Here is a 24,427-nt window from a genome sequence, read left to right on the forward strand (position 1 = left end):
TTTTCACGCCGCGCCCCAGGGGGACTATGGGATGGCTCAGTGGGAGACGTCCTCTGATTGGTCGGTTGGTTGCTGAAGCTTTGGCCTTTGCGTACAGGGACAGAGAGGGGGGCTTGGGCCATTGTTAAGGGACGGGGTGTACCGCATGTTGAGTTGAAAACAAGCTCACAGAATACCTTGGATTGGATTGATTGCTCAGGCTTTGGGTTTAGTGTACAAACACAGGCTTGGGCCAATGTTATGGAAGAATGAGGCTGTGGGGAAATGCTAGTGTACGGAGTGTCTCTGGGTTGATAATAAGATCACAGAATACCTTGACATAAAAATAGACCCTGATAACATACACTGTCAAGAAAAATCTATACTGGAAAGACATTACAATGATCCAACAAAATGATGCAAAGTATACAAGCAAACATGTACAGAGGAAAGGTGCAAATATGGTGTAAGGCAAATCTCTGCACACTGAAGACAGGAAAGAAAAACCATGATGATGGACTCATAACTGAACTATCTGATCATCCTTCTTCTCAGAGACAAACAGGACGTTGTGAGGTTCCCAGTGGACAACAACAGGTCAACAATCAGAAGACAACAAACTGATTAATGAACGAGAAAGGAAAGGACTGTTCAGAAGCAGGCAGAAATAAAAATACATTGTTTCACAACCACAAGGTGGAGATGTGGAACATGACTGTTGCTGCTTACAATTGATGTTACCAACGCTGCTCTTATACAGTGCCGTATAGAGTAGCCTTACCTTGCAGCTGAGTTTGCTGTTCTGAAGCAGCAATATGAGAGAAGACAACAGCATGTATCAACATCCATCAATCATTAGAAAGCAGAACCCCCATGACAGAACCCCCATGACAGAACCCCCATGACAGAACCCCCATGGCAGAACCCCCATGGCAGAGCCCCCATGGCAGAACCCCCATGACAGAACCCCCATGGCAGAACCCCCATGGCAGAACCCCCATGGCAGAACCCCCATGACAGAACCCCCATGGCAGAACCCCCATGGCAGAACCCCCATGGCAGAACCCCCATAACAGAACCCCCATGACAGAACCCCCATGGCAGAACCCCCATGGCAGAACCCCCATGGCAGAACCCCCATGACAGAACCCCCATGGCAGAACCCCCATGGCAGAACCCCCATGGCAGAACCCCCATGGCAGAGTTTTACAATGTAAGAGAGGCCAATGGTTAAAGACAGGCGGCCAGTTCAGGGTTGTGTAATTCAACATATTGAAGGCTACAGTGTCTATTGGTTAATTCCATACCTTCCCCCTATTTGACCTAGATAGTTTGTGTGTATGTATTGATATGTAAACTACGTGTGCCTTTTGTAAAAAATTAACTAATGTAGTTCTGTCCTTGAGTTGTTGTCTAGTAATGTTCTGCACTGTCATCTTTCATGTTTTGTGTGGACCCCAGGAAGAGTAGCTGATGCTTTCACAACAGCTAATGGGGATCCTAATAAAATACCAAATGTGTCAAAAACCCAAGTGGTGCCCTATTCCCTTTATAGTGCACTACTTTTGACCATTGGACCCATAGGGAATAGGGTGCCACTTGGGACGCACCCCTAGACACGACTAGATAAGTCTATTTTCCCCCCACACCAGGCAAGCCCAACATGTCACACATGATAACAGAAAACACATTTTTCTATAGCTTATTTTCCTTTAGGGCTTACCAATGTATTTGGCCCTCTCCTCCCTCCGCTCCTTCGCCAGCTTGTGTCGTTGCTCTGTCGTCAACCCATCTAGGCAGAGAGAAAAAAATAACTATGCATCAGTTATACATTTATTTTTACCTAAAAATATCAATGCACTGCAGAGTCCCAGTGCACCAAACAGCTGATCACACCTGTCATGTAGAGTATCATAGTATGAGAGAGGTCACGTACTTGAAACAATTCCTGTATCAATTCTAAACTAGAGAGTGATTTCATACATATATTCAAGATGAAGGTCAGGAAGCTACATCTCCCGCTGCGATGCTATAATGTTATTCCCTCAACAGTTGAACAATGCTGTGTGAACCAGAAGGGAACTCATGTGTTCATGTGTGCGCCTCAAATGGCGCCCTATTCCCTATATAGTGCACTACCTTTGACCAAAAGTAGTGCACTATATAGGGAATAGGGTGCCATTTGGGATGTACACCATGTATTTTTCTGCATTTCCTGTCTGCAGCAATTATCAACGTCCTCCCTGATACACTTTGATAAATGCAAACAGCGTAAGATGAAGGATTTTATTGTATTAATTTCTAATCCTGTTTCAGGCTAGGGCGTGTATTTTTGGTGACGGTGACTATGGAACTGCTCTACTTTGATTAAGCTGTATGCATTGGAAACAGGGCCCTGGGGTAACCAAAGTCTCCTTTTCTGGAGCCCCATGCTATGTAATATGTATGCTGCGTTTTCTCTGCCAACCTGAGAGGGCCCTGCAGCAAGAGCCCCCGGCTGTCTCCATAGCAACCACTCTTTCCTCCCACCACCACAATCGAAGGGTGAAATTCCTGTACTAGAGTCTACCAACCAGGACTGGCGTCTTACAGCCAGGACTGGAGTCTTACAGCCAGGACTGGAGTCTTACAGCCAGGACTGAAGTCTGAAGAGACAGGAAGAGACAGGGCTGGAGTCTAAAGAGACAGGGCTGGAGTCTGAAGAGACAGGGCTGGAGTCTGAAGAGACAGGGCTGGAGTCTGAAGAGACAGGGCTGGAGTCTGAAGAGACAGGGCTGGAGTCTGAAGAGACAGGGCTGGAGTCTGAAGAGACAGGGCTGGAGTCTGAAGAGACAGGGCTGGAGTCTGAAGAGACAGGGCTGGAGTCTGAAGAGACAGGGCTGGAGTCTAAAGAGACAGGGCTGGAGTCTGAAGAGACAGGGCTGGAGTCTTACAGACAGAGCTGAAATCTTACAAACATGGCTGGAGTCTTACAGCCAGGACTGGAGTCTTACAGCCAGGACTGGAGCCTTATAGCCAGGACTGGAGTCTTACAGCCAGGACTGGAGTCTTACAGCCAGGCCTGGGGACTGGAGAGACAGGGCTGGGGTCTTACAGCCAGGGCTGGAGTCTGGAGAGACATGCTGGGGAAGGTTCACAAAAACCCACTGAGCCTGGAGGTCCTGTCCCAACACAAGGCCCCACTACACCCCCTTCATCCCTCCCCTACCCACCTCCTCCATACCGCCCACCCCTCCCCTCAACAAATGAAGATTTGTAGTTCACCCACTGCCATCTGTCTGATTGGGTATGTAATGACTGAAGATCCATTAGATTAGTCTGAGAAATTATAGAAACCTTTCACCAGTCCACAGATATGAATCACTGAATGGTTCTCCCCTCACATGACAATTAGCTTCAACAGCTACCAAACTGTACACCTCACACTGGATGTCTAACCCAGTGGGTCTCTGAGCTGTTCTGAGCACAGGCCAGGTGTTGTATAACGTACCTCCTTTTTTGGGATGGGGGCTGGTGCCAGACCCAGGGGTGCCAGGTCTGGCATCTGTCTTGGTGGAGGGGTCTGTCTTGGTGGAGGGGTCTGTCTTTGTGGAGGGGTCGGTCTTTGCGGAGGGGTCGGTCTTTGTGAAGGTGTCTGTCTTGGTGGAGGGGTCTGTCTTTGTGGAGGGGTCGGTCTTTGTGGAGGGGTCGGTCTTTGTGGAGGGGTATGTTTTGGGACAGGACTCTGTGTCTGGGGAGAGGTCTGAGATGTCTGAGTCGTCTGGTGTCAGAAGATCCTTCACTATCTTCTTGTCTTCATTCTGGATGGCTAAAGGCTGCGGTGTGGAGCGGAGACCTGGAGGAAAGAGTAAACATTCATCAATGATCAGAAGTAGAATACTATGCATAAAGGGTAGGTTTGAAGACAATATATTTGTTTAATGTACTGAAATATCAAAATATGGAATACCTGTGCAAGTAGAATATTTACAAATTATTGATATCAACATTATATCAATACCTGTCCCAGAACACACTTGGGTGAGTATTATACAATTCTTATCAAGCCAGTATGATGATGTGATGCTAGCACTAGTGATGCTAACAAACTCTAGCATCATCCCAGACCAAAACACCTTCACTGGGAAGAACTGCCTGCTGTCATTATCCCAACACTCAAACTCATTACCTTCCATTAACATCTTCTTTCTCACCAAATTCACACACATCAGTCACACTCCTCCGACTCCTCCTCTCCTCCACTCCTCCTCTCCTCCTCTCCTCCATTCCTCTCTCCTCCACTCCTCCTCTACCTACTCTCTCCACTCCTCTACTCCTCCTCTCCTCCACTCCTACTCTCCTCCTCTCCTCCACTCCTCCTCCTCCTCTCCACTCCTCCTCTCCTCCTCTCCTCCACTCCTCCACTCCTCCTCTCCTCCTCTCCTCCTCTCCCTCCACTCCTCCTCCTCTTCCTCTCTCCTCCTCTCCTCCTCTCCTCCACATCCATCCTCTCACCACTCCTCCTCTCCTCCACTCCTCCTCTCCTCCACTCCTCCTCTCTCCTCCTCTCCTCCACTCCTCCTCTCCTCCTCTCCTCTCCTCCTCTCCTCCACTCCTCCACTCCACCACTCCTCCAACCTCCTCTCCTCCTCTCCTCCCTCACCGGAGCTTTTGGTTCTGCAGAGCCAAGCTCACCACAACATCAGACACATTAAACGCCCCCAGACAACCAGGGACAGGGCTGGCAAGAGGCGCACAGTGTCCAATATGGCACCCTATTCGCTATATAGTGCACTGCTTTTGACCAGAGCCATTCGGGCCCTGGTCAAAAGCAGTGCACTAGCATATATAGAGAATAGGGTGCCATTTGGGAATGCAGCCACAGTGTGTAATACATCTGATTTATCTTCAAAGGGAAGACCCGGCTCAGCTTTCCCCAAAACACACAAGACACATTCAAAGGCAGAGGGAAGGAAGTTAGGGAATACATCAATTTTTTTTTTGCAATAGATTGAGAAAGAGAGAAAGGAGCAAGAGAAGAGGGGGGAGGGAGATATATAGAGAGAGAGAGACAGAGAAGAGAGAGAGAGAGAGAGAGAGAGAGAGAGAGAGAGAGAGAGAGAGAGAGAGAGAGAGAGAGAGAGAGAGAGAGAGAGAGAGAGAGAGAGAGGATAGAGAGAGAGAGAAGAGAGAAGAGAGAGAGAGAGAGAGAGGAGAGAGAGAGAGAGAGAAGAGAGAGAGATGAGAGAGAGAGAGAGAGAGAGAGAGAAGAGAGAGAGAGAGAGAGAGAGAGAGAGGAGAGAGAGAGAGAGAGAGAGAGAGAGACAGAGAGAGAGAGAGAGAGAGAGAGAGAGAGAGAGACAGAGGGGAGAGAGAGAGAGAGAGAGAGAGAGAGAGAGAGAAGAGGAGAGAGAGAGTGAGATGAGGAGAGAGGATGAGAGAGATGGAGAGAGAGGGAAGAGAGAGAGGAGAGAGAGAAGAGATGAATGAAGGGCGAAGGAGAGAGAGGGGGGAGTAGTCAGACTGGTCGGCTCTTGAGGGGACTCCCTTATGGTAGTCGTCCACCTATAGCGCATCTCTTGGCAGCAGTACTGTAGACCTACTTTTATAACTGACCTCAACTCCAGAGTCTCTCAGAGCGTTCACAGTCAGCCCCACTGACACCCCTATCAGACCACAGCAAAATCACAGTCTACTTGAACAGAGCAATACCTCAATCATGAGGCATCAAAGCCAAAGGAACTGAATAATTTAAGAAATGCAATAGATTGTCACGCTCTGGCTCCGGGACTGTGTTGTTTGAGCCAGGGTGTATTCATTTGGTTGTGTTGGGTATAGGGTTGTGTTCATTTGTTGTAGTTTGGTATTGGTTTTGTTTTCCGTGTTTGGTCAAGTGACTCCCAATCGGAGGTAACGAGTGTCAGGCTGTCGGCTCGATATCTCTGATTTGGGAGCCATATTTAAACTGTCTGTGTTCACCTTATGTTTGTGGGTTTTTGTTCCATGTTCAGTCATTGTCACTGTGGACTTCACTATCGTCATTTGTTTTGTTGTTTTCGTGGTTGCTTTAATTTAATAAAGTCAACATGTTCGCTAAACACGCTGCGCCTTGGTCCGCTTTCCTTAGACGATCGTGACAGAAAAACCCACCACAAAAGGACCAAGCAGCGTATACAGGAACACCCGCAGGAGAGAACGCTGGTGGATGTCCTCCTCGGCTGGGGACATATTACGCAGGAGGAGGCCGTCCGGTACCGGGAGGGCGATGAAGGGGGAGAACCTGGCAGGAGAGGAGCAACGGCGTCAGCAGGGCCATCGTCGGATGGAAGAGAGGCAACCCCAAAAAAATTTTTTGGGGGGGGGCACATGGCTTGGGCGGCTGGGCAGCAGGCGGCTGCTACAGGACGTTTTGGAGAGGTGGTCACTGGTGTTGGGAGGCAGAAGGCAGGTTGGCGAGGCCTGGAGGTAGAGCGGAACCAACTTCCCGTACTCAGGCATGGCAGCCGTGAGACGGGGCAGGTTCCGCGGTATGCGGAGCAGCGTACTGTGCCACGAGTGGTCCGGCACAGTCCTGTACGTCCTGTGCAAGCACCCCGCACGTGTCGTGCGAAGGGGGGGGATGCAGCCAGGACGGAGTGTGCCGGATCTACGCTCGAGGTCTCCAGTGCCTCTCCGCGGTCCCGGATATCCTGCTCCCGTATCGAGGTGCTGTCATGTCGGTACGGGTTCACAGCCCTGTACGTCCTGTGTGCGGATGCCTCACGCAGAGTGTGTGAGGGTAGGCATCCAGCCAGGACCGGGGGGTGGCCGCTCTTCGCTCCAGGTCTCCTATCTGTCCTCCACAGTCCGGTGAGGCCTGTCCCAGCTCCACGCACCAAACCTACGGTGTGCGTCGCCAGCCCAGCCCGGCCTGTTCCTGCTTTAACGCACAAAGCCTACGGGTGTGCGTCGCCAGCCCAGCCCGGCCTGTTCCTGCTCCACGTAAGAAGCCTACGGTGGTGCGTCGCCAGCCCAGCCCGGCCTGTTCCTGCTCCACGCACCAAGCCTACGGGGTGCGTTCGCCAGCCCAGCCCGGCCTGTTCCTGCTCCACGGTACGAAGCCTACGGTGTGCGTCGCCAGCCCAGCCCGGCCTGTTCCTGCTCCACGTACTAAGGCTAAGGTGTGCGTCGCCAGCCCAGCCCCGGCCTGTTCCTGCCACTCGCACCAAACCAGGGGTGCGAGTCGCCAGCCTGGTCCAGCCCGTTCCTGCTACTCGCACCAAGACAAGGGTGCGAGTCGTCAGCCTGGTCCAGCCTGTTCCTGCTACTCGCACCAAGCCAGGGGTACGAGTCGTCGGCCTGGTCCAGCCCGTTCCTGCTACTCGCAACCAAGCCAGGGGTGCGAGTCGTCGGCCTGGTCCGGCCCGTTCCTGCTACTCGCACCAAGCCAAGGGTGCGAGTCATCAGCCTGTTCAGCTCGTCCCTCCTGCTACTCGCACCAAGCCAAGGGTGGTGAGCCGTCAGCTTGATCCAGCCCATTCCTGCTACTCGCACCAAGCCAGGGGGTGCGCGTCGGAGGTCCTGATCCAGCAAGCTGGGTCAGATCGGACCGGGGGCACTACGGGGGGAGTGAAGTGGGGTGGTGGTCAAGCCCGGAGCCGGAGCCGCCTCCGAGGAGCAACACCCACCCAGCCCTCCCCTATTTTGGGGTGTAGGCGCGGTCGGAGTCCGCGCCTTTAGGGGGGGGTACTGTCACGCTCTGGCTCCGGGACTGTGTTGTTTGAGCCAGGGTGTATTCATTTGGTTGTGTTGGGTATAGGGTGTGTTCATTTGTTGTGTTTGGTATTGGTTTTGTTTTCCGTGTTTGGTCAAGTGACTCCCAATCGGAGGTAACGAGTGTCAGCTGTCGGCTCGTTATCTCTGATTGGGGAGCCATATTTAAACTGTCTGTGTTCACCTTATGTTTGTGGGTTTTTGTTCCATGTTCAGTCATTGTCACTGTGGACTTCACTATCGTCATTTGTTTTGTTGTTTTCGTGGTTGCTTTAATTTAATAAAGTCAACATGTTCGCTAAACACGCTGCGCCTTGGTCCGCTTCCTTAGACGATCGTGACATAGATGGAAGGAAAGTAGTGTCGAAACCTACCAAAAAAACAATAAGGACACAACAAAATCAATCCCTTTTAGACAACTTCCTGGAGAAAACGTTCCACTGTAATAGTGAAGGTATAAACTTGGCAGTAGAAAACCTAAACAGTATATTTGACCTCTCAGCTTCCCTATCAAATCAAAAAATCTCTAACAGAAAACCGAAGAAAAGTAACAACAGTGACAAATGGTTTCATGAAGAATGCAAAAACCTAAGAAAGAAATTGAGAGAAACCTATCCAACCAAAAACATAGAGACCCAGAAAAACCTGAGCCTACGCCTTCACTATGGTGAATCACTAAAACAATAAAGATATACACTACGGAAAAATATGGAACAGCATGTCAGAAATCAGCTCAATGTAATTGAAGAATCAATAGACTCTAACCACTTCTGGGAAATTGGAAAACAAACAACAACACAAAGATATATGGGTAAACCACTTCTCCAATCTTTTTGGCCCTATAACAAAGAACAAACAGCCAAAAAATATACATGATCAAATGCAAATCTTAGAATCAACTATTAAAGACTACCAGAACCCACTGGATTCTCCAATTACATTGAATGAACTACAGGACAAAATACAAACCCTCCATCCCAAAAAGGCCTGTGGTGTTGATGGTATCCTCAATGAAATGATAAAATATACAGACCACAAATTCCAATTGGCTTAAACTCTTTAACATCATCCTTAGCTCTGGCATCTTCCCCAATATTTGGAACCAAGGACTGATCACCCCAATCCACAAAAGTGGAGACAAATTGGACCCCAATAACTACTGTGGGATATGCGTCAACAGCAACCTTGGGAAAATCCTCTGCATTATCATTAACAGAACTAGTTCATTTCCTCAGTGAAAACAATGTACTGAGCAAATGTCAAATTGGCTTTTTACCAAATTACCGTACGACAGACCACCTATTCACCCTGCACACCCTAATTGACAAACAAACAAACCAAAACAAAGGCAAAGTCTTCTCATGCTGTGTATGTATGTGTATGTGTATGTGTATGTGTATGTGTATGTGTATATATATATATACAGTGGGGAGAACAAGTATTTGATACACTGCCGATTTTGCAGGTTTTCCTACTTACAAAGCATGTAGAGGTCTGTAATTTTTATCATAGGTACACTTCAACTGTGAGAGACGGAATCTAAAACAAAAATCCAGAAAATCACATTGTATGATTTTTAAGTAATTAATTTGCATTTTATTGCATGACATAAGTATTTGATACATCAGAAAAGCAGAACTTAATATTTGGTACAGAAACCTTTGTTTGCAATTACAGAGATCATACGTTTCCTGTAGGTCTTGACCAGGTTTGCACACACTGCAGCAGGGATTTTGGCCCACTCCTCCATGCAGACCTTCTCCAGATCCTTCAGGTTTCGGGGCTGTCGCTGGGCAATACGGACTTTCAGCTCCCTCCAAAGATTTTGTATTGGGTTGATGTTTCCACCTCCATGCTTCACGGTTGGGATGGTGTTCTTGGGGTTGTACTCATCCTTCTTCTTCCTCCAAACATGGTGAGTGGAGTTTAGACCAAAAAGCTATATTTTTGTCTCATCAGACACATGACCTTCTCCCATTCCTCCTCTGGATCATCCAGATGGTCACCGGCAAACTTCAGATGGGCCTGGACATGCGCTGGCTTGAGCAGGGGGACCTTGCGTGCGCTGCAGGATTTTAATCCATGACGGCGTAGTGTGTTACTGATGGTTTTCTTTGAGACTGTGGTTCCAGCTCTCTTCAGGTCATTGACCAGGTCCTGCCATGTAGTTTTGGGCTGATCCTTTACCTTCCTCATGATCATTGACGCCCCACGAGGTGAGATCTTGCATGGAGCCCCAGACCGAGGGTGATTGACCGTCATCTTGAACTTCTTCAATTTTCTAATAATTGCGCCAACAGTTGTTGCCTTCTCACCAAGCTGCTTGCCTATTGTCCTGTAGCCCATCCCAGCCTTGCGCAGGTCTACAATTTGATCCCTGATGTCCTTACACAGCTCTCTGGTCTTGGCCATTGTGGAGAGGTTGGAGTCTGTTTGATTGAGTGTGTGGACATGTGTCTTTTATACAGGTAACGAGTTCAAACAGGTTCAGTTAATACAGGTAATGAGTGGAGAACAGGAGGGCTTCTTAAAGAAAAACTAACAGGTCTGTGAGAGCCGGAATTCTTACTGGTTGGTAGGTGATCAAATACTTATGTCATGCAATAAAATGCAAATTAATTACTTAAAATCATACAATGTGATTTTCTGGATTTTTGTTTTAGATTCCGTCTCTCACAGTTGAAGTGTACCTATGATAAAAATGACAGACCTCTACATGCTTTGTAAGTAGGAAAACCTGCAAAATCGGCAGTGTATCAAATACTTGTTCTCCCCACTGTAGAAAAAAAATCGCGAGAAAAAAAACCATATGGGGGATTGGAAGTGATGCAGACAATTACATTGATGGATGTTACAATCTATCTGAAATATTAAAGCTGATCTACCCCCTAATTTGTTTTTAAATAATAATAATAATACAATTAAAATTAAAATGCATTCTCAAGCTTTGTTGATTTCAAAAAAGCTTTTGACTCAATTTGGCATGAGGGTCTGCTATACAAATTGATGGAAAGAGGGGTTGGGGGAAAAACATACGACATTATAAAATCCATGTAATACAGGCCCCTGTTGCAGTGGAAAGTGCTGACGTGACATTTAGAATGGTTAATTAATACAGTGCCAACCTCTGCAAAGTGCAAACTATGCTGCTGAGGCTAAACATATGAAACATATGGTTACTACCACTCTGATCTGAAGATGGAGCATTATCCTGTGTGTGGGGGGTGGTGTGGGGGGTGGTGTGGGGGGTGGTGTGGGGATGGTGTGGGGGGGGTGTGGGGGGTGGTGTGGGGGGTGGTGTGGGGATGGTGTGGGGGGTGGTGTGGGGTGGTGTGGGGGTGGTGTGGGGGGTGGTGTGGGGGTGGTGTGGGGGGTGGTGTGGGGGTGGTGTGGGGGGTGGTGTGGGGGTGGTGTGGGGGTGGTGTGGGGGGTGGTGTGGGGGGTGGTGTGGGGGTGGTGTGGGGGTGGTGTGGGGGTATGAGTCGACAGAATGTTACGTATGCACATCGACCATTGGAATGAGACACCACCTGGCAGCTACTTTACAGTATCACCAGTAACATTCAAAGTCAAGTTACATATACACATCTCAAATCATCGATAAGATACACCAACAAAGCCTGATACACGGACTATTTGATACATTATTATTTACTGCTGCTCTTTAATTATTTGCTATTTTCTATTTTTTACTTAACACTTTTTTTTTTTTTCTTAAAAAACTGCATTTTTGGTTAAGGGCTTGTAAGTAAGCATTTCACTGTAAGGTGAAAACCTGTTGTATTCGGCATATGTGGCAAAAACAATTTGATTTGATTTGATTTGCTCTGATCTCTGGTCCTGAGGCTTCTTAACCTCTGACCTTTTGGAGGGTCACAGAGAGGTCACAGCAATCCAAAAAACTTCCTGTGTTAATTCCTGGTCTGACATTGTTCTTAAACTTGGCTCGCCTGCTGACTTTGTCTGTGTCCCAAAGGGAACCCTACTAGTGCACTACTTTTGATCAGGGTCAATAGGGCTCTGGTCAAAAGTAGTGGAATAGGGTGCCATTTGGGAAGCAGGCACTGTGTCTCTCTGGGCTGGGCTATTCAGCTGCTGTCTGGGCCCGGCTGAGAGAGAGAGAGAGAGAGAGAGAGAGAGAGAGAGAGAGAGAGAGAGAGAGAGAGAGAGAGAGAGAGAGAGAGAGAGAGAGAGAGAGAGAGAGAGAGAGAGAGAGAGAGAGAGAGAGAGAGAGAGAGAGAGAGAGTGGGGGAGAGAGAGAGTGGGGGAATGGGGACAGGGGAAAATAAAAATTGCGCACCTCCACAATGACCTATGGAGAACAGCAAGAGAGGAGGAGAGAGAGACAGAAAGAGGGGGGAGGTTCAGTCGAACGAGGGTGGAGAGAAAAGGTGAATGATTAAAAGGGAAAAGAAAGAGGTTGAGAGGCAAAAAGTGGAACGGAAGGGAAGAGAGAGATGAAAAGAGAGAGAGAGAAGGATATTGTTGTGTGATATAGGTGTGAAGGGCTCCAGGCCAGCTAGCTGACTCACATTAAGCTCACAGTAGGTAGACGGAGCGTATCCCTCTCTGCAGACCCATCCAAGTTTGCATCCCAAATGACACTCTTTTCCCTGCATAGTGCACTACTTTTGACCAGGGCCCATTGTGAGCGTCGCCGTCTCCGACCAAACATTTTAGAGGACCTCCTCTTGGCCGCAGCGAGAACATTTTTGCTGTTTTAAAGCTAATTTTCTGCAATTGTACACATTTTGCCAAGGGCGGATATAAAATTGTACAGTTTTAAAGCTTGTTTCCTGCAATTCTACACATTTTGTCACGGCAGGTAGCGTAGCGGTTAACAGGTAGTGTAGCGGTTAACAGGTAGCGTAGCGGTTAACAGGTAGCCTAGCGGTTAACAGGTAGCTTAGCGGTTAACAGGTAGCATAGCGGTTAACAGGTAGCCTAGCGGTTAACAGGTAGCGTAGCGGTTTACAGGTAGCGTAGCGGTTAACAGGTAGCCTAGCGGTTAACAGGTAGCCTAGCGGTAACTGAAAGGTCGCTGGTTCAAATATCCGAGCAGACAAGGTGAAAAATAAGTCGATGTGCCCTTGAGCAAGACACTTAACCCTAATTTGCTCCAGGGCGCCGTACTACTATGGCTGACCCTGTAAAACAACACATTTCACTGCACCTATCCGTATGTGACAATAAAACATGTTTGTTTTCTGTAGTCAATCAACACCCACTGGAGTGATCCACAGGTGGTCTCTCTCTCCACAGGTAGGCAGGACTGGGTGGGATGCTGGGTGTCTTATGTACTGAAGAAAAATAAGACCCCTCTTGATCTGCTTAGGAAGTGTGGGTTGTAGTGTGTTATGTTAGCACAACTCAAGTGTACTAGTCTGGGGAGTTTGCAGAATGTGTGTGGTGCGTGTGTGTGTGTGTATGTTTGTGTGAGAGAGAGAGAGAAAGAGAGAGAGAGAAAGAGAGAGAGAGAGAGAGAGAGAGAGAGAGAGAGAGAGAGAGAGAGAGAGAGAGAGAGAGAGAGAGAGAGTGTGTGTGTAGTTTGAGTACTAGCTGTCCGTATGTGACAATAAAACATCCTTTACTTATGTTGTCAGAGTAGCTCAAACTAAATAATTGGGGGCCTGTCATGGCAAATAGTTTCCCCCTTTTGGCTGGGGGACATTATTTGGCATGACAGGCCCCATGCCATGACATTTTTGGAATTTTAGATTCTCCCTGACTGTCTAGATGATCTTATTTAAATAAATATATATAGCTCCATTATCTTTTCTACATACTTAATATCTGGTTTTAGTCATTTAAGTTTACACAGAAAACATTTTACCATCCCAAAAAGTATTTTCTAATTTCTATTTTTACATCATATATTTGGGAGTGGCGGCAATATAGAGGAAACACTGTAGTTAAACAACCGTATCCAGGTCTGCTGGGTAACTGGGAGTAAAGGTTATAAAGACACCTTCCAGCTATTATAGTGTCATGAGAGAAAGGTGAGTTCACCTCTGTCTGACCTTTTAAAGGCTGGGCCTACTACAGTTGAAGTTGGAGGTTTACATACACTTAAGTTGGAGTCATTAAAACTCGTTCTTCAACCACTCCACAAATGTCTTGTTAACAAACTATAGTTTTGGCAAGTCGGTTAGGACATCTACTTAGGTGCATGACACAAGTCATTTTTCCAACAATTGTTTACAGACAGATTATTTCATTTATAATGCACTGTATCACAATTCCAGTGGGTCAGAAGTTTACATACACTAAGTTGACTGTGCCTTTAAACAGCTTGGGAAATTCCAGAAAATGATGTCATGGCTTTAGAAGCTTCTGATAGGCTAATTGACATAATTTGAGTCAATTGGAAATGTACTTGCGGATGTATTTCAAGGCCTATCTTCAAACTCAGTGCCTCTTTGCTTGACATCATGGGAAAATCAAAAGAAATCAGCCAAGACCTCAGAAAAATAATTGTAGACCTCCACAAGTCTGGTTCATCCTTGGGAGCAATTTCCAAACGCCTGAAGGTACCACGTTCATCTGTACAAACAATAGTACGCAAGTATAAACACCATGGGACCACGCAGCCGTCATACCTAGCTGTGGGGGTGCTTTGCTGCAGGATGGACTGGTGCACTTCACAAAATAGATGGCATCATGAGGAAGGAAAATTATGTGGATATATTGAAGCAACATCTCAAGACATCAGTCAGGAAGTTAAAGCTTGGTCGCAAATGGGTCTTCCAAATGGAATGACCCCAAGCATACTTCCAAAGTTGTGGCAAAATGGCTTAAGGACAACAAAGTCAAGGTATTGGAGTGGCCATCACAAAGCCCTGACCTCAATCCTATAGAACATTTGTGGGCAGAACTGAAAAAGCGTGTGCGAGCAAGAAGGCCTACAAACCTGACTCAGTTACACCAGCTCTGTCAGGAGGAATGGGCCAAAATTCACCCAACTTATTGTGGGAAGCTGGTGGAAGGCTACCTAAAACATTTGACCCAAGTTAAACAATTTTAAGGCAATGTTACCAAATACTAATTGAGTGTATGTAAACTTCTGACCCACTGGGAATGTGATGAAAGAAATAAGAGCTGAAATAAATAATTCTCTCTACTATTATTCTGACATTTCACATTCTTAAAATAAAGTGGTGATCCTAACTGACCTAAGATAGGGAATTTTTACTAGGATTAAATGTCAGGAATTGTGAAAAACTGAGTTTAAATGTATTTGCTAAGGTGTATGTAAACATCCGACTTCAACTGTAGGTCTCAAGGTTTAAGCAACTGGAAAAGACATTGACAGAAAAGTTCAAACTAAAATAGAAGCCATTGTGACATCTCCGCAAAGAAACAGGAACTTACAGCCATACAACAGGGAAGGAGGATGACAGAGTGTGAAACTGTGTTATAGGGTTATTACAGTAATAAGTAACAGTCTGAGACTGTGTTATAGGGTTATTACAGTAATGAGTAACAGTCTGAGACTGTGTTATAGGGTTATTACAGTAATGAGTAACAGTCTGAGACTGTGTTATAGGGTTATTACAGTAATGAGTAACAGTCTGAGACTGTGTTATAGGGTTATTACAGTAATGAGTAACAGTCTGAGACTGTGTTATAGGGTTATTACAGTAATGAGTAACAGTCTGAGACTGTGTTATAGGGTTATTACAGTAATGAGTAACAGTCTGCGACTGTGTTATAGGGTTATTACAGTAATGAGTAACAGTCTGAGACTGTGTTATAGGGTTATTACAGTAATGAGTAACAGTCTGAGACTGTGTTATAGGGTTATTACAGTAATGAGTAACAGTCTGAGACTGTGTTATAGGGTTATTACAGTAATGAGTAACAGTCTGCGACTGTGTTATAGGGTTATTACAGTAATGAGTAACAGTCTGAGACTGTGTTATAGGGTTATTACAGTAATGAGTAACAGTCTGAGACTGTGTTATAGGGTTATTACAGTAATGAGTAACAGTCTGAGACTGTGTTATAGGGTTATTACAGTAATGAGTAACAGTCTGCGACTGTGTTATAGGGTTATTACAGTAATGAGTAACAGTCTGAGACTGTGTTATAGGGTTATTACAGTAATGAGTAACAGTCTGAGACTGTGTTATAGGGTTATTACAGTAATGAGTAACAGTCTGAGACTGTGTTATAGGGTTATTGCAGTAATGAGTAACAGTCTGCGACTGTGTTATAGGGTTATTACAGTAATGAGTAACAGTCTGAGACTGTGTTATAGGGTTATTACAGTAATGAGTAACAGTCTGAGACTGTGTTATAGGGTTATTGCAGTAATGAGTAACAGTCTGCGACTGTGTTATAGGGTTATTACAGTAATGAGTAACAGTCTGAGACTGTGTTATAGGGTTATTACAGTAATGAGTAACAGTCTGAGACTGTGCTATAGGGTTATTACAGTAATAAGTAACAGTCTGAGACTGTGTTATAGGGTTATTACAGTAATGAGTAACAGTCTGAGACTGTGTTATAGGGTTATTACAGTAATAAGTAACAGTCTGAGACTGTGTTATAGGGTTATTACAGTAATGAGTAACAGTCTGAGACTGTGTTATAGGGTTATTACAGTAATGAGTAACAGTCTGAGACTGTGTTATAGGGTTATTACAGTAATGAGTAACAGTCTGAGACTGTGTTATAGGGTTATTACAGTTTTTTTTTTTTTTTTTTTTTTTCACCTTTATTTAACCAGGTAAACCAGTTGAGAACAAGTTCTCATTTACAACTGCGACCTGGCCAAGATAAAGCAAAGCAGTGCGATAAAAACAACAACACAGAGTTACATATGGGGTAAAATAAAACAAAGTCAAAAATACAACAGAAATACATATAATATACAGTGTGCAAATTTAGCAAGTTATGGCGGTAAGGCAATAAAATAGGCTATAGTGCAAAATAATTACAATTTAGTAATAACACTGGAATTATGTGCAAGAGATGATGTGCAAATAGAGATACTGGGGTACAAATGAGCAAAATAAATAACAATATAGGGATGAGGTAGTTGGGCGGGCTAATTTCAGATGGGCTGTGTACAGGTGCAGTGATCGGTAAGGTGCTCTGACAACTGATGCTTAAAGTTAGTGAGGGAGATAAGTGTCTCCAGCTTCAGAGATTTTTGCAATTTGTTCCAGTCATTGGCAGCAGAGAACTGGAAGGAATTGCGGCCAAAGGAGGTGTTGGCTTTGGGGATGACCAGTGAGATATACCCGCTGGAGCGCAGACTACGGGTGGGTGTTGCTATGGTGACCAATGAGCTAAGATAAGGCGGGGATTTGCCTAGCAGTGATTTATAGATGGCCTGGAGCCAGTGGGTTTGGCGACAAATATGTAGTGAGGACCAGCCAACAAGAGCGTACAGGTCACAGTGGTGGGTATTATATGGGGCTTTGGAGACAAAACGGATGGCACTGTGATAGACAACATCCAATTTGCTGAGTAGAGTGTTGGAGGCTATTTTGTAAATGACATCGCCGAAGTCAAGGATCGGTAGGATAGTCAGTTTTACGAGGGCATGTTTGGCAGCATGAGTGAAGGAGGCTTTGTTGCGAAATAGGAAACCGATTCTAGATTTAACTTTGGATTGGAGATTCTTAATGTGAGTCTGGAAGGAGAGTTTACAGTCTAACCAGACACCTAGATATTTGTAGTTGTCCACATACTCTAGGTCAGACCCGTCTAGAGTAGTGATTCTAGTCGGGTGGGCGGGTGCAAGCAGCGTTCGGTTGAAGAGCATGCATTTAGTTTTACTAGTGTTTAAGAGCAGTTGGAGGCTACTGAAGGAGTGTTGTATGGAATTTAAGCTCGTTTGGAGGTTTGTTAACACAGTGTCCAATGAAGGGCCAGATGTATACAAAATGGTGTCGTCTGCGTAGAGGTGGATCTGAGAGTCACCAGCAGCAAGAGCGACGTCATTGATATACACAGAGAAAAGAGTCGGCCCAAGAATTGAACCCTGTGGCACCCCCATAGAGACTGCCATAGGTCCAGACAACAGGCCCTCCGATTTGACACATTGAACTCTATCTGAGAAGTAGTTGGTGAACCAGGCGAGGCAGTCATTTGAGAAACCAATGAGTAACAGTCTGAGACTGTGTTATAGGGTTATTACAGTAATGAGTAACAGTCTGAGACTGTGTTATAGGGTTATTACAGTAATGAGTAACAGTCTGAGACTGTGTTATAGGGTTATTACAGTAATATGTAACAGTCTGAGACTGTGTTATAGGGTTATTACAGTAATGAGTAACAGTCTGAGACTGTGCTATAGGGTTATTACAGTAATAAGTAACAGTCTGAGACTGTGTTATAGGGTTATTACAGTAATAAGTAACAGTCTGAGACTGTGTTATAGGGTTATTACAGTAATGAGTAACAGTCTGAGACTGTGCTATAGGGTTATTACAGTAATAAGTAATTGGGTGTGGTCGTTTGTTTTCGTGTGTGGCCTTTAATGACTTTGAGGGTTGGGACTTGGGAGGAACCAAAAGTGGATGAAGGAGAAGGACAAGGCACATAAAGAGAACCGAAACAAACATGATGACATGACTCAAAATGGGACAGACTGAGAGGAACATTTTGTTAGTAAACCCTTAGTTGTTCTTAGCAGTGAGTCAGTCTGTGTGTCTGGTCGGGTTGTTCATAGCAGTGAGTCAGTCTGTGTGTCTGGTCGGGTTGTTCATAGCAGTGAGTCAGTCTGTGTGTCTGGTCGGGTTGTTCATAGCAGTGAGTCAGTCTGTGTGTCTGGTCGGGTTGTTCATAGCAGTGAGTCAGTCTGTGTGTCTGGTCGGGTTGTTCTTAGCAGTGAGTCAGTCTGTGTGTCTGGTCGGGTTGTTCATAGCAGTGAGTCAGTCTGTGTGTCTGGTCGGGTTGTTCTTAGCAGTGAGTCAGTCTGTGTGTCTGGTCGGGTTGTTCATAACAGTGAGTCAGTCTGTGTGTCTGGACGGGTTGTTCATAGCAGTGAGTCAGTCTGTGTGTCTGGTCGGGTTGTTCATAGCAGTGAGTCAGTCTGTGTGTCTGGTCGGGTTGTTCATAGGAAGTATAGTTTCAGATTCATATTCTTTTAGGTCACTTTTATAGTCTCATTACTACCTCAGCTGCCTCTGCATCTAACAAAATATTGTAGATTACATTTCATAGGGATATTAGACTACAACCAGTCGTAGTAAGTATAGGGGACTTCATGCCTTGAGATCAGCAGACATACTGTACTCTGTGTTCACAATCCCTACAGATATGTCCCCAGTCTAGCCAACACGTCTCATCAACTAGGCCCATTCATGTTAGAGGGCCCCAATTAACACACAGACATGGATCCGGCAGATCCACCCTCCTCCGCTCCATCCAGCCATCCCCCCTCTGCGGCCGGCCATCTCAGGTTTCTGTGCCACTCCGACAGACACAGTAGTTAAAAATAGTGAGGGGCTGCTTTTGGAGCGTGGTGCACCCTACGGAGAATGTCAAGTTTTGTCAACCATAGATGGGGACTGGATTTCTGCTGAGGCACCTTAGGAAAATCACAGAGACTGGAAGCATGCTCTGAACGTGACTGTTAAAGTACAGAACAAAAACACATCTAGAGAAATACTGACAAGGGAACAGAACTAGGCTATAGGGTGGAATGTTTAAGCAAATTAGTATTAACACATCTTTAGAAGAACTGCCTTTCACCGGCTAGGAGGACAAGAGGTTACATAAGGCTGCAAATGTTATTATATTCTAAATTCTCGATAAACCCGTGCCTAGACACGGAGCGCTGCCCCGTGCGTTGGCCTAAACTGGGACAGTGCTGTAAATGGAGCACAGGGGCTTTCCAACTGCACAGTTACAATGTGCTGGGATTGGGAAGCAGGTCAGAGCCTGTGATGGCGGCTGTTTGTGTGTGTGTGTCGGAGGCAGCGTGTGTGTGTGTCGGAGGCAGTGTGTGTGTGTGTGTCCTTTAAAGATGCCAACAGATGAAAACAGCATTGTTTATAATGAGTCCTAGAGACCAACAACAGCTACACATCACTGTCACCCTGGACACCCTGTGCACGCGTGAACCAGCATTATAACTCTGCATGAAAAAAAACCATCATTCACCTTTTATGTTGACAATAACGCCCTTATTTGCTATATACTTTGGAAGTATTGGAATTAGGCCAAGACAGTATCTAAAGGAAACCCAATTCATTTTTTATTTGTTTTACCTTTATTTAACTAGGCAAGTCAGTTAAGAACAAATTCTTATTTACAATGACGGCCTACACCGGCCAAACCCGGACGACGCTGGGCCAATTGTGCGCCGCCCTATGGGACTCCCAATCACGGCCGGTTGTGATACAGCCTGGAATCGAACCAGGGGGTCTGTAGTGACGCCTCAAGCACTGAGATGCAGCGCCTTAGACTGCTGCGCCACTCGGGAGCAGTGGTCGCACATAATACATAATACATAATACACTGAGTGGCCAAAACATTAGGATCACCTGCTCTTTCCATGATACTTTGGCTTGCGAAAGTATTCACCCCCCTTGGCATTTTTCCTATTTTGTTGCCTTACAACCTGGAAATAAAATTGATTTTTGGGGGGTTTGTATCATTTGATTTACACAACATGCCTACCACTTTTATTGTGAAACAAACAAGAAATGAGACAAAAAAACAGAAAACTTGAGCATGCATAACTATTCACCCCCTCAAAGTCAATACTTTGTAGAGCCACCTTTTTCAGCAATTACAGCTGCAAGTCTCTTGGGGTATGTCTCTATAAGCTTGGCACATCTAGCCACTGGGATTTTTGCCCATTCTTCAAGGCAAAACTGCTCCAGCTCCTTCAAGTTGGATGGGTTCCGCTGGTGTACAGCAATCTTTAAGTCATACCACAGATTCTCAATTGGATTGAGGTCTGGGCTTTAACTAGGCCATTCCAAGACATTTAAATGTTTCCCCTTAAATTACTTGAGTATTGCTTTAGCAGTATGCCGAGGGTCATTGTCCTGCTGGAAGGTGAACCTCCGTCCCAGTCTCAATTCTCTGGAAGACTGAAACAGGTTTCCCTCAAGAATTTCCCTGTATTTAGCGCCATGGTGCCGCTTGCTTGGTGGTGCCACTTGCTTAGTGGTGTTGCAGACTCAGGGGGATTTCAGAACAGGTGTATATACACTGAGATCATGTGACACTTAGATTGCACACAGGTGGCCTTTATTTAACTAATTATGTGACTTCTGAAGGTAATTTGTTGCACCAGATCTTATTTAGGGGCTTCATAGCAAAGGGGGTGAATACATATGCACACACCACTTTTCTGTTATTTATTTTTTAGAATTTTTTGAAACAAGTTATTTTTTTCATTTCACTTCCCCAATTTGGACTATTTTGTGTATGTCCATTAAATTAAATCCAAATAAAAATCCATTTAAATTACAGGTTGTAATGCAACAAAATAGGTAAAACGCCAAGGGGGATGAATACTTTTGCAAGGCACTATAGACTGACTAGGTGAATGCAGGTGAAAGCTATGATCCCTTATTGATCTCACCTGTTAAATCCACTTCAATCAGTATAGATAAAGGTTAAAGAAGGATTTTTAAGCCTTGAGACAATTGAGACATGGATTGGGTATGTGTACCATTGAGGGTGAATGGGCAAGACAAAAGATTTAAGTGCCTTTGAACGGGGTATGGAAGGTGTTCCTAATATTTTGTCCACTCCGTGTATATTCCCCATTTGCACTAGGCTACTTTTGCTTTCACATTTGGCAGGGCCTGGGCTGCTACTAGAGTGCAGTAATCCAGTTACCTTAACTGACACTCATGGCTAATGGCTCCACCAGCTAGCTTCTTTGGCTGAGTCCCAAACGACACCCTATTCCCTACATAGTGGGCTGCTTTTGACTAGAGCCCAATGGGCCCTGGTCAAAAGTAGTGCACCAAATAGGGAACAGGGTGCCAATTGGGACGCAAACTCTGTATCACTCTCTTCCAGGATCACATGACCTATAAACAGAGCTGAAGATGCTGCACTGGGACCAACACTTCACATTAATATGGAGTATGGAAGCCCAATATGGAATACACCCTCCATCCACTGCCATTACGTGCCAGACAGGCTATGAGGAATCAGCTGAGTGCTAAGGTTAGACAGACTGCTTGCCATGGATCTCTACTGATGGTAGGAAACCCCCCGTCCCCCGTCCCCCGTCCCCATCCACTGCCATTAAGAGCCAGAGAGGTTACAGAGACTCTAAGGTTAGACTGCTTGCCATGGAGCCGAAGGCAACTACGACAGGAAACTGTAGACGAGTGCTGGCTCCAGAACGTGTCCTCCTCTGGAACGAGGGCCATCTGACTGAGGCTTTTAGCCAGGGTGAACTTAGTTACCCAGTCACACAGACAGACAATATAGAACAAAGCATTCATCATAAATGGACTCAGCATTTTCTCCCCATTCTGTAGTCACCAGTATGAAAAGAGGTGAAGCGTGTAAAGTGTAAGGAGCAGAAGACAGGGGCTGCGTCCCAAATGGCACCCTATTCCCTATATACTGCACAACCTTTGGCCAGAGCCAAATGAACCTTGATAAAAAAGTAGCGCACTGAATAGGGGGCCATGTGGGAGGCAGACAGGGAGAAAATCGACTGGGTGACTATAGAGGAGCCATGGAGGCTGACAGACCAGACCATGCAGGCTGACAGACCAGACCATGGAGACTGACAGACCAGACCATGGAGGCTGACAGACCAGACCATGGAGGCTGACAGACCAGACCATGGAGGCTGACAGACCATGGAGGCTAACAGTCCAGACCATGAAAGCTGACAGACCATGGAGGCTGACAGTCCAGACCATGGAGGCTGACAGACCATGGAGGCTGACAGTCCAGACCATGGAGGCTGACAGTCCAGACCATGAAAGCTGACAGACCATGGAGGCTGACAGTCCAGACCATGGAGGCTGACAGACCAGACCATGGAGGCTGACAGACCATGGAGGCTGACAGTCCAGACCATGAAAGCTGACAGACCATGGAGGCTGACAGTCCAGACCATGGAGGCTGACAGACCAGACCATGGAGGCTGACAGACCAGACCATGGAGACTGACAGACCAGACCATGGAGGCTGACAGACCAGACCATGGAGGCTGACAGACCAGACCATGGAGGCTGACAGTCCAGATCATGACCTGGTGTTGTGACTGTAGAGGAGCCATGGAGGCTGACAGACCATGACCTCATCATTATGTCATACTTCCTCCATAGAGGGGCGTCATTAGTGCTGTGCATGATGGGAATGAAAACAAGGGTTCCTGCATGAACATAATACCACTGGAGAGAAATAATAGGATATTAATTTGTTGATGTTTAAGAGAAAAAGAAAGAGAGAGAGAGAGAGAGAGAGAGGAGAGAGAGAGAGAGAGAGAGAGAGAGAGAGAGAAGAGAGAGAGAGAGAGAGAGAGAGAGAGAGAGAGAGAGAGAGAGAGGAGAGAGAGAGAGAGAGAGAGAGAGAGAGAGAGAGAGAGAGAGAGAGAGAGAGAGAGAGAGAGCGAGAGAGAGAGAGAGAGAGAGAGAGCTCAAAGACATTGCTCCTGCATTTTCCAGCATGTTTTTACAAAAAATATAGATTTAGAGTTAGATAAACTTGGATTTTCTGGCAGGGACATATACAGGATGCTACCCTCCACAACATAACCTTCATTCCAAACCAAAACTACAAACCTACAACCTGATTTTGGACGGAATTACCTGGAAGGCTTTCTACTACCAAGGATTACTATTCCCAAGCTATACAGCAAATGCTCTGGCAAACAAACAGAAACCTGAAAACACCATCCAACCTGGAACTGAGTGAGTAATGTTTAGTCTGAAGCTATTTTTTACTTTAAAAAAACAAGAAGAAAAATACATTACAATGATATATTTTACTTTATAAGGACTGAATGTTAAGGCTACCAAGCTTGCTAGTACAAAGAGATACAACTTAAATTAGCACTGACGTGTGAAGTGAGAGGTGTCAAAGCCCTTGAGCCCAACAATGGCAGGAGAGTCGCACAGTCTACCCCAACCCCCCCCCCTGTTCAGAGGTTATTACAATACAGTACCCTCTGTAGGTAAAGAATGATAAGACACGAAAAGAGTACAAAATGAAGCTCCTTATGGGAAATCAGGAGACACTTTTTGCTGACTTTTATAAAAATGGGAACATAGGCAACTTTATCTTCCACACAGACCATCCACTGCCATGGCACAGTGCTATACTAGCACACTACCCCTCTGTTAGGAGGGGGGGTGTTAGCGATGGGTGGAAACTCAGGATACTAGGACTCAACGAGGACTCTGAGTCATCTAATATAAATCTCTATACATTTGGAACAGTTTTGGTACAGGGCAACACCAAACAGTTCCAGCTGGACTTTCACCTAATCAAAGATACAGCTCAGCAGGAGAAGCTCTTCCTTGAGAAAGATACCCCCACCCCGAGCGGGTCAGACCAGACCTCTTCATTAAATAACCCCACAGAGCAACCCCAAGTGGAAAGTCAACTTCCCTGTTTTGAGAAGACAGCTTCTCCATCCTGGAGGGGGAAATCAATCATTTCCAGACCCAGGGACATGTACTAGTCTGTGGCGACCTAAATGCCAGAACTGGACAAGAACCTGACACCCTCAGCACACAGGGGGACAAACACCTACCTGGAGGTGACA

At 45.9% G+C, this 24,427-nt stretch overlaps 1 protein-coding gene across 1 annotated transcript in view; it reads right to left on the reverse strand.

The window, feature by feature from the left end:
* LOC311110341 (uncharacterized protein) overlaps positions 1–24,427 on the reverse strand; it is an 86,258-nt gene that overhangs the window by 40,978 nt on the left and 20,853 nt on the right. The window contains exons 2-3 of the mRNA XM_084152998.1: positions 3,470–3,814; positions 1,703–1,771 (exon numbers count right to left, since the gene is read on the reverse strand). Coding sequence (XP_084009124.1) covers positions 1,703–1,771; positions 3,470–3,814 — 414 coding nt within the window. The remainder of the gene's footprint in view (positions 1–1,702; positions 1,772–3,469; positions 3,815–24,427) is intronic.

This window comes from Coregonus lavaretus, assembly GCF_964263955.1.
Source record: "Coregonus lavaretus genome assembly, chromosome: 3".
Classification (NCBI taxonomy): domain Eukaryota; kingdom Metazoa; phylum Chordata; class Actinopteri; order Salmoniformes; family Salmonidae; genus Coregonus; species Coregonus lavaretus.